Below are 11,607 nucleotides of genomic sequence, written 5' to 3' on the forward strand. Positions count from 1 at the left end.
AGGAGGGTGAGCAGGGGAGAGCCACAGAAGAGAGGCACGCAGTCAGAAACAGATGCATTGCAGGAGAGAGATATGTTTGGGTGATCAGTGTCATTTCTAATGATCATGCTCCCCGGATGGATTTTTCATCCCGTACTGCCAGTGAGACATCCGGAGTTCGGCATCCAATCTGTAATGTTACACAAACGCAGGAATCCTACAGTAAATACAGATACAGCCGGTCAACCTACGCTTGGACAACAGCCCGATATGCTCATGTTGAATGAACTGCTTCAGAATATAAATATGATTCGCTTCCTTAGATAAACTACATTGATGTTGATAGAGAACCTGGGCTGAAAAGCATATATACAGGCATATAGTTTCAGGGCCATAAATCTGAGCTCCCCTGTAGAGAGAGATGAAACTGTCTCCTACAGGGCTGGAATAGACAGGGAGAAAGTGACTCATATATCACATCAGCAAGAAATGCTTCCTCCAATGCAGGTTTGAAAATATATTCCTCTTTCATTTTTTTTACTCTGGACCTGAGAATTTGCATGATTTGCTAGCTAAGATACCAGTTTACTGTGATTTTTACGTACGTAAGGTTACAAAAATCCAGCGGTGTGCATACAGTGCACACATACAGTACCATTCTGATGACGCTGACTTCAGGCTTTATGCATCAAACATTCAGCCAGCGGTCTGTGGGCATGATATCTTAGGCTTAAGCAACATGATCTCATGGAAAGTCGTGTTATAGTCACAAAAAAGTGTATTAATTTATTAGTGTCCATGGCACGAAATTCAGCTTTTTTTCGTGCCTTGAGCATGAATGTCTTTTCGTGTCATTCTATTTCTATAAATAGTTTTTAGTGTCCGTGGCACGACTTTCTTTTTTGTGTCATTTTATGTATCGTTTTCTCTCTTTTTTTCTATTTTTAAATCATTGCCACTTGGGGTTGGGGTTAGGGTTAGATTAGGGGTTAGGAAGGACTTTTATGTATTGGTTTCTAAATGTTTTTCTTCTGCTTTTAAAACTATTCTCGCCTGAAGTTGGGGTAAGAGTTGGGGTTTGGATTAGGATGTCTAAAAATGTAACAGAAAGTGATTCTAAACCCAACCCAAATCGACAATGGCAAGAAAATAGGAAAAATCAAAGAGAAAACAATACATTAAATGAAACCAAAAAGAAAGTTGTTCAAGGGACACGAAAAGCTATTTATAGAAATTTGTGCGAGTAACACACACAAAAAAAAACATTTGTGCTCAAGGCACAAAAAATCTGAATTTCGTGCCATGGACACAAATAAATTAATCACATTTTTGTGACTATAACACGACTTTCTGTGAGATCATTCTGAGCTGAGACAAGGTTGACCCGGATCTTCCCTCACCTGGGGCCAGTTACACCAGCTGTGCGTAAGTTACAACGTAGCCTAGTTACGACGTAAATGGGCACTAAGTTACAACTTAAGCACTACTAAATGTTTTTGCGTTGCACCATTAAACTTAGTTTAAACTTAACAATACGCTGTAACTAAATATTTACGGAAACATCCGTCCATGAATAACAGTCGGAATAAAGGGCTCGTTATAGTCGTGCGTAGGTGCGACGGCGTAGGTTCCGCGTCGATTTTCATTTATACTTTTGCGTCGTCGTCCGCGTCGACGTCCAAACACGCGCGCAGGCCGCTGGTAGGCAGTAACCACGCGTTTAACCACAGTAGCAGCGCGAACGCCAAAGAAGAAGCAGCTTTGCAAGTTAAGCCACAAACGAAGAAGAAACAGCAACTTGTTGTGTATAATTTAAGAAGACCAGCAATGATGGATGTAAATAAACTGCGACTTTTGTTGCAGTTTGAGTTAAATCGCTCCTCAACTTGGCCATTCTTTGTTTTTACCGTCGCAAACGGAAATACCTATGACACAGTTTTTTTTACCTGACGGGAGGGGTTCTGGTAGACCAATCACAGCGCTTGCGGTCCGCGTAGAACTGACGCGCTGTTAAAAATTTTGCGAGGTGCGCGTCAGGCTACGCAGAGCTACGCACAGGCTACGAATAGCCTATGCCGTAGCTACAGCATAGAACATACGCACAACTATAAATCGCCCTTAAGAAGTCAGCCATGAGATCACATCAATGAGCTCGCAATTGATTATGAAGAGCCGCAAGTTCGTCAACGAGTTTTCAAGAACTGTTTTGTTTTCTGTGTGTACCCATCAATTAAAATAAGCTTTAAATTTTCTTCCTTTTTATTTTCTCCTCCGTGTGTGGGATAGATATTTTCAATTAAAAGTGTAATGTTTTGAGTTCGATAATGTATGCTTTAACTTTCAGGGCTCTATCATACACCCAGCGCAATGCAGCGCAATGCGCAACGCAAGTGTCTTTTGCTAGTTTCAACCCTGCACAATTATCATTTTCACGTTTAGCGCCACATTGTTTAAATATCAAATACATTTGCGCCCACTTTTGCGACCATGGGCATTGCTATTTTGAGGCAACTAAAATAGACTACGCCATTGACCAACAAAACCCTGGTTTAAAGTCTAAAGTCAATGGCGCAATATGTTTTTTGTTATTTATAGAGCGCAGTAAATTATGCACCTATAAAAGGGACAACAACGCTGGTTTGCTTATCATATACATGAAAGCGTAGCAGCACAAAAACGCTTTTAAATATGAAAGATTAAAGGATTGAATGTAAAATATTATTATTGAGTCTCTTGGACATAAATGAGGACTAATTATGAGACGTTAGAAGGCGCAAAAAGCTGCTTCACCTGTAGCCTGGTAAGTAAATAAATGCTTTGATTTAAACAAATGCATCTATTTTTAAATGTTTTTTAAATGCTACCTTACGGATTTATTGTATATGATGACTCTGTACCTGTGGATATGGTGAGATGAGAAACATTTTAAGTAATGTTTTAAAAAAATCCCATGCCGCTGTTCTAGTGCTGAAATGCTTCGGCTCTCCACACGTTTGTAAATTCTTTATCTCTTCTTTGTATTTTTAGAGTACAAACCTTTTCTTGCATATTCGCAAATTATTTTATGAGATTACAATAAGGGATGCACCGAATCCAGATTTTTTGGGTTCGGCCGAATACCGAATCCACTGTTTAAGATTCGGCCGAAACCGAATACCGAATCCTATCCTTATTCCATTAACACAGTAAAACACATTAATGAAGTAAACAACGCCCACAGCAGTGTATTTTTCATTTTATTTAATTTTAACTGTAAAAAAGGATAGGCAACATTATGCCAGGATGACAAGTTGGAAAAACTATTTTGACAATTACCATAAGCCTATGCATAATGAAAGCAATGCGTTGCGACACGCTTGTTTTTCCAATAAGCAAGCAGCTCCGCGCTGAAAACCTGCGCTCTGGTTTTTTCCACACTCAGCGCTGAGCGCCGAGAGTTCAAAAATATTCAACTTTGAGTGAAAAGCTTCGCTCGTCAATGTCAGTTTTCACACAGCTGAAGCATCACAGCTACCAAGCGCTTGGCTGAAAAACAGCTGGCATTCGGCGTCCTCAAGGTGTTTTCAGCCGTGTTTAAAAGTTTTGGTGTGTCCAACCCCTAAGGCTCACCGAAAGAAAAAGCTCATCTCCATGTTAGCACCCGATGTGTGTAATCAACGGCCGCGTGACGTCGACCAGCGTAGCGCAAGCCTAGGGTTCGGTTCGGTGGAAAAAAAATCCTGTCAAAAAGCCCAGTATTCAGCCGAATCTGAATTCGAATCCAAATACTGGATTCGGTGCATCCCTAATTACAATGATTATGTAGGATATCAATACATTTACAGCAAGCCTGCTATTTTTACTTCTATGACTGAAAGAAAACGGCTTTAAAGGTTTTAATCCAAAAAATTAAAATTTCAATAAAAATGAAAACAACACATTTTTTAACATTATTCTTAAACTGGGGGTCTTCTTCCTCCCCTTAGTTTTTAAGTTTACAAGGTCCGTCATCTAAATAGGGATTAGACATAGCGCCAGCGCAACTGGCTTTTAAAGGGGATGAAAGATAAGACTCTCATTGGTTTATTGCATGTTACGCCCAAAACACACCCATTACTCATTAGGGAAATATGAACAACCCTTTTCGACCGTATGCTCAGCACACAAACCATTTTTCCCGTCGTTAAATTAGCAAAAGTGGCATCCGACACGCCCATTTAGACAATGCGCTTAGATCATTAAAATAGGGCCCTCAGTCCAGTGTTAATTTCGTTAACGAAGACTAGGACGAAAAATGTTCGTTAACGATTTTTTTTTTCTGTGACTAAGACGAGACGTTGACAAGCTAAACTAATATCTGATGATAAAAACTATGACGAAATATATGCCGTTTAATTGTTAACGAGACGAGACAGGACTAAATGTTAATTTAGAAATTTAAAATAGATGATGTCTTCACATAATAGGCTGTCACATGAAAGTGCGTTCCTTCCTGGGGGCGTCAGCACTCTGTCTGCATATCAGGCAGGCAGCCACAGCTGACGTCACGGGTAACGGCCAGGGGTAGTCTAGGTTACCAAAACTCGAACTTGCGCGCTCGCTGCAACATGGCTTCAGCATTAGGAAGAAAACGAAGAATCGACATATGGCAGCATTTCATCTACAATTCATCTGAAGGGAAGACATCGTGCAATGTCACAGTCACAGAAGAAAACGAAGAAAAACCCTGTGGCTACAAATTATGCGGAAAGAATACAACAAACTTAAAAAGGCATCTGAAAGCACATCATCCTGCTGTTTATGCATCCTCTGTCACCGTCACGGTAAGTAAACTAACGTTAACTGTAAAATCTTATATAAAACCTTTTCGTAACATCAGTTCAGTGTTACTGAATGTGTAAACATAGGTAAATTGGGTAGCAATGTTGAGCTTAGCGAGGAGGAAGCGATATTTTTCTTGCAAAATACGTTTTAGCTTTCATAACTAAGTTAGCTAACTTGTGTTGTTAGTTAACGTTAATACAATTAAATTGAGATGTAACGTTATTTGTATAGCGATTTTTAAATCTGCTTCACAGAAGATCATGTCTCAATTTAAAGAGTAACTAAACCCTGAACCAACTTTTTTTAGTTAATGATCTGTAAGAATGATGCTTTATTAGTGTTGTTCATTGATTTTAGTAAGTTTTTTTGACATTTGGATATAAAGTGTTTCAATACTGCAATATATGGTGTAAAAACGTCTGAGTGCTGCCCTCTTCAGGTTGAACGGTGGCTACTGCAGTTGAATTTTCCTATTGAATATTTGGTCCAAAAAATGCCTCGTGATGTAAGCAGTTTCAAGCTCACCAGGCCCTTGTTACGATCTCACCACACACTTGATACAAGCTTAGTTCGTCCCCTCTCTCAGTTGGGATCTGCCCACTTTTCTTGCATTTTTCAAATATTGCCAGTGGGTGGAGTCAGGTTCTGACCAGGGGTACACTTTAATAATACATGTCATGCATCTTCTGTAAAGCTGTGTTGAAAACATGTTTTATGAAAAGAGCTAGGCTATACAAATACATAGAAATTGAATTAGCGTGATAAGTTACATTTGAACTAATGTTAGCTAACTTAGTGTTATCTATCTTAGAGTGACTTTTTTATCATATGTGACTGTGTGAAAGTAATGGACATTTCATAGAAATCTATAATTAATATTAGCCTATGTTTAATTTCAGTTATTTTGTAGCTTCTAGAATATGTTTTTAGGGAGTAATTGCAAATCTAATATTTTTTCTCTTTAACCAGGTCCAAAAGAAGACTACACAAAAACAGCAACAGGGTGCAAAACAATCAAGTATAACAGAGGCATTCTTATCAGTGTCAAAATATAAAGCAGATTCGCCAGAACAAATCTCTAAAGAAAAGATGATTGCCCAGTGGATTGGACGCTCCGGTCTACCTGCTCGTACAGTCGAGGATGATGATTTTATCCTTATGATAGAGAGCATAGATAAGAAGTTAGCAGTGCCTAAAAAAGCAAAAATAAACAACTTAGTTGACCAACTTTACAATGATGAGAAACTAAAATTCAGAGAACAACTTGCCACAGCTCGCAAAATAAGCTTAGGGCTGGACATATGGACGAAAAGAGGCCTTACAGCATCATTTCTAGCCATAAGTGCATGCTACTTTTGTCCTCAGGAGGAAAAAGCGAAGCATATACTACTGAATCTGGTTCAGCTGTCCCATCCCCACACAGCAGACTGTATAAAAACTTGTGTTGACAGGTGCACACAGGAGTGGGGAATACCAAAAAACAAGATTCTTACTGTAATAACTGATAATGGAAGCAACATGGTTGCAGCATTCAAAAATAGTGAACAGGGTGACAACAGTAGCACAGAGGAAGAAGAATCCCAGGATGACAGTGAAGAAGACTCTGAGAATGGCGAAGAGCAAAGGTAAGTTCTTTTAGTTTGTATTGGATGCTGATAAAATGTTAGTACTGTACCACAGTACCAGCCTGTTGTGTCTGTCAGTATGCAGTGCTTTAATATATGACATTATGCTGCTCATGGCAAAAAAGTTTCCTGTAGATGATTAATAAAGTGTCTGTTCTTTTCTCTGTTTTTGTTTTTTTCTTTTTACCTAGGTTTGGAGCCATAGACAGGATGCCCTGTGTCGTACATACATTGCAACTAGTGGTGAACATAATCCAAAAAGAAGCAAGTGTCAAACGCCTCCTAGACAGAGTTCGACTACTTGTTAGGCTTGTCCGCAAGTCATCCGTGGCAACAGAGCAACTGCTGAAATTGTCTGGTCTTACTCTGATCAAAGACTGCCCTACAAGATGGTCCAGCACCTACCTGATGATAACACGTCTTATTGATTTGAAGGACCCACTGACTCAAGTAGCTGATAGGATGGGCTGGGATTGTCTGCTGCCAAGTGAGTGGCAAAGGATAACTACACTCAGAGATCTGCTCCTCCCCTTTGCTGAGCACACCCAGATGCTCCAGAGTGACACAATGTCTTTATGTCTGGTGGTGCCTGCCCTCCTGGACCTGAGTGCTCACTTATCTGAGTTTTCCCAGGCCAATGGTACTAGTCACAAGGATTTTACTTCTCTGGCAAAGAAGATGAAGGCCAACCTCGACCAACGCTTCAGTTGCTTCCTTAATCCCAGCGATTCAAAGTTCTCACCACTCGCTATTGCTGCATGCTTCTTCGATCCAACGGTCTCAGCTGATGCACTCATTGAAAATGATGATGAACACATTAAAGAGTTACTGAGTATAGCAGAAAATTACATTGCTCAAATGGTGTACCCTGCAATACAGGAGGAAGCTGCTGAAAAGGAGGCAGAAGACAAGAGATGTGAGGAAAATGAGCCACAGACAAAGCGATCCAGATTTAGATTTCTAAGTTCCAAAGTAAGTGCAAACCGGCCATCTTCTAGCCACACAAAGCTCACTGTCAGGCAGGAAATTCAAAAATACAAGGAGCAGCTTTCACAGCCCATAAACGAAGGGACTGCCTTTGACTTTTGGGCTGCACATTGCTCTATCTACCAGCTCCTAAAACCCCTGGCCCAAGATCTTCTTGCTGTGCCTGCATCTCAGGCATTTGCTGAAAGAGTTTTCAGTATCACAGGTGACCTGAGTCAGGGCCGTCGGAATCGCGCCAGGTTGATCCTGGAGAGAAGCGCATTTCTAAAAATGAATCGACCTCAGTAGCCTGAATTTTGTTACCACTACTTCGTGCTGATGTTATTAGGCCACGTTATCTTGTTGGCACTTGTGCACTTTAAACTTTTTTTTCATTTGTAGCACTGCAAAAGACTTTAAAGCAAGTGTTGTGTTCATGTAAATTCTTAAAAGCAAGTGTTGTGTTCATGTAATTTCTTGCTAAATAATTAATACCTCTGCCAATAACTTTGCACATTTTTGATCCATGTAGTAGGGTCCAAATCTGAATCCAATTTTTTTCCAAAGGAAGGTTTATTTATTTTCCGATAAAAAACGGCTCTCTGAGCCTGTAACTTTTGTTTAAGATTTCAAATGTTATTGTGTTCAATGTGTACAGCCTTAATGGTTGTATCACATTATGTTTGAAAACTATACTTAAATGAACAGAACAATAGTTTAAAGTACTGTCCTCTTGACTCAGATGTCAGACTCAGGAATATGTTCATCAGCACTGACTGCATTTGAACGTGTGTTCATTCGTTGCACTTTTATTTGAAATTCTAAATAAATGTTGTTTTCCACAACAGCTAAATAATAGTTTTTTACTTGATTATTTTATCTATCCTTAATGTATGATCCTACTTTATAAATTAGCAGACATCACAGCATATAGGCTAACTAACTAAGGAAAAGGGATATGTAAAATTGCACAAGTGCTGCTGCTAAGAGTAAAAATTTTAAACAGCCTGTTACCTTGTTTCAAATTTCTCAGAATTTTATTGATCTAAATAGAGAAAAATTATGACTGTAAAGACTACATGGCTACCAAAAGTAATGTTTGTAATTGCAGTTTGACTAAAACTACTGACTAAAAGTTGACAAAAATGCAATTACTTTTCGTCGACTAAAACTAGACTAAAACTATGAAAGACAAAAATGACAAAAATGTAACTAAGACTAGAATGCATTTTCGTCTGAAGATGAAGACTAAGACTCAGTGTTGGCAACGTTACTTTAAAAAAGTAATTAGTTATAGTTACTAGTTACTTCTCAAAAATAGTAACTGAGTTAGTAACTGCGTTACATCATTATAAAAGTAACTAATTACCAGGCAAAGTAACTATTGCGTTACTTAAAAAAAGTTCAAATATTTCAAATAACTTGGATGCCCCCAATATGTTGAATGAATTAGACACTAAAGAGAAACCACTAATTTTGTCCCTTACGAAAATTAACCATGGTTTTGCTACAGTTAAAACCAAAAAACATGGTTACTGCAGTAAAACCATGGTTACCACAAAATAACCATGGTTTTGACAACAAACCATAATTAATAATAATAATAATGCATTTTATTTATATTGCGCTTTTCTTTTACCCAAAGCGCTACATCAAATATAAAACAAATGTATAAAAAATGAAAATACATACAAAAATAAGAATACAACAATAAATAAAATTAAATTAAATACAACAAGTGTCACAATCAGACACCTACACCATCATAAAAAGATGGGTTTTTAACTGCTTTTTAAAACTTATTAATGTTGGGGCGGTCCTAAGAGTTACTGGTAGTGCATTCCACAACCTGCCACTGAAAAGGCTCTTTCACCCATTGTCTTTAATTCACTATGGTTACTGAACTAAAACCATGGTTTTACTGATAGCAATCAATACGACAAAAAACCATGGTTACTGCACTTTTACCACAAAAACCCCTGGTTAATTTTCCCAAGAGGTGGCAGCATGTGATGATGTGGGGTGCTTTATTAGATCAGAATTACAGACGTGAAGAGGTTCTTTCTTACTCTGCATAAGTTGCACATTACATAAACATTCTTGCGTTTCACCTCAACGATGGAAAAGTAGTGCTTATTATACTTTGTGTTTGCGACTGCTACCTTTGAGTTTGTTGTACTTGTCATCGCTCTGTCATTGCGGGTGTGGGATTCGCGGACTGCAGCGCGAGGTCCGGGCTGCCTGTGAGTGGCTATCAGCATCAACCGCTGCTCGTTGAGAAGAGAGAGCGATACATGCTCTCGCGTCACGTCAGTCTCCAACCACGCCAGAAAAGATCGCTCGATTTGTCCTAGTCGCTTTTAGTTAGAAAGTTGCTAAACCTAGTAACAAAGTCACCAAGTTGGCAACAGTCGAACTTCTCGACTGTGCATGTGTTTGCGTATGATCTCTGCCTGCCTCTGGTTGGCTAGCGATGGAAATTAAGCCAATGATCACCGCTTATGTGGTTGTCCCACCCCCTCTAACACACACCCACCAATCAGCATCAGTTATGTGTCTCTCAGCCCCCAACACACACACACTAGAGAAAAACATTGCCTGTCTTCATGAGAGAACCTACTCTGATGAAATTCGCTTCAGTGAGATTAATTATAGTAACGCGCAGCATTTATTGTCAATAACGGTAACAGCGTTATAACGGGGGAAACAGTAATTTATTTGATTACTCGTTACTGAAAAAAATAACGCCGTTAGTAACGCCGTTTATTTAGAACGCCGTTAGTACCATCACTGCTAAGACTAAATCAAAAATGGCTGTCAAAATTAACACTGCCTCAGTCTTTTTTTACTTTTAGTTTAGGCCAGTCAAGAATAAGTTTGAAATTATGTGCTGTTCAGATTATTTCCTGTTTACCTATACGCACAACTGGTGCAACATCATAGAATGTCTCTGAACAGGTTCACGCCCACTTTTGGGGGAAAACAGACTAGACGTTCCATTGGCTTCCATTCAAAACAGCGGAACAAAGCAACGTTCACACACAGCCGGCAGGCGTAAATAACTTATGAAATCACTCAGATTAAACATGTTGAGTAATTATCTGTCCACCCTGCCTGCCATAGAGCGCGAAAGATACATTAACATATTTAATTTGGTCAATATAAAGACATGTCTCTTTCATTCTCACAGCGTCAAATTTGTGCAACAACGCTCCCTATTGGCCAGAGGTGTCTTACCCGGACATTTTACTCGTACCTCAACGAGTCAACAGGGAAGCAAGTGAATGATTTTACTTCGTATTTGAAAGTTACTTCGTATTTATTTATTATGTCTTTATATTTAGAGTAATGAGTGCACTTTTCCGTCGAGTCATACAACTAACTGGCTTAGCGATATTTCCAGCTATCACTGGATGGCGTTGTTACACAAATTTGACGCTGTGAGAATGAAAGGGACATGTCCCCACATTGACCAAATTAAATGTGCCAATGTATCCCTCGGGCTCCATGGCGGGCAGGGGGGACAGACAACCACCCAACATGTTTAATCTGAGTGGTTTCATAAGTTATTTACGCCTGCCGGCTGTGTAAAAACGTTGCTTTTTTCCGCTATTTTGAATGGAAGCCAATGGAAGGGCTGCTTTTCTATCACCCAAAAAGGGGTGGTGACGAAATTTACAGTCAAGTTCCCGGATGTGCCGGTAGTCCGTATTAGAAGGTTGTCATTCTAAGCGACAACGGATTATTTTACGGAGAGCTTACGCCCTCTAACTACGTTCTGCCTTAAGAACAAACGGTGCAACCAAATAAAGTAAAGAGTTAGTTATAAACTAGCTAGTAGTTACTAAGCCTCTAGTTTGGACTTTATGTCCCAGTTTAAGTAAGAACTTATGAACTACTGGTGCAACCCTACCCAGATCTCCAAAATCCCAGTGCTAACCCTAACTTCTGGTTATCAGTTCTTTTAAATGCTCTTGATAGAGGACCCCTTGATAAATCCACAGATTAAAGTATGAGTTTTATATTGATCATAAAGGCTATAGCTGAATCAGATGTGTAAATCGGTACAAACTGAGTGTGATAGGCACACAGACATTCTCCAGACATTATGGGGTGGTTACCCTGACAGGACTTATTTAAGGGCGCACTCACATTATCCAAACCAAACCAAACCATGCCCCAGCGCGAATGTCACCCCTCCCTACTTCCCCCATGTGCACGCACTCACACTGTA

General features: G+C 39.4%; 1 protein-coding gene across 1 annotated transcript; it reads left to right on the forward strand.

Moving 5' to 3' along the window:
- The first annotated feature begins 5,758 nt into the window (after window positions 1-5,758).
- Window positions 5,759-8,592, forward strand: LOC129444705 (uncharacterized). Its single transcript, XM_055205517.2, has 2 exons — window positions 5,759-6,407; window positions 6,599-8,592. The coding sequence occupies exons 1-2, from the start codon at window positions 5,872-5,874 to the stop codon at window positions 7,680-7,682; spliced, it is 1,620 nt and encodes a 539-aa protein (XP_055061492.2). The 5' UTR covers window positions 5,759-5,871; the 3' UTR covers window positions 7,683-8,592.
- Window positions 8,593-11,607: the final 3,015 nt, after the last annotated feature.

The sequence above is a fragment of the Misgurnus anguillicaudatus genome, chromosome 17, assembly GCF_027580225.2.
Source record: "Misgurnus anguillicaudatus chromosome 17, ASM2758022v2, whole genome shotgun sequence".
Lineage (NCBI taxonomy): Eukaryota > Metazoa > Chordata > Actinopteri > Cypriniformes > Cobitidae > Misgurnus > Misgurnus anguillicaudatus.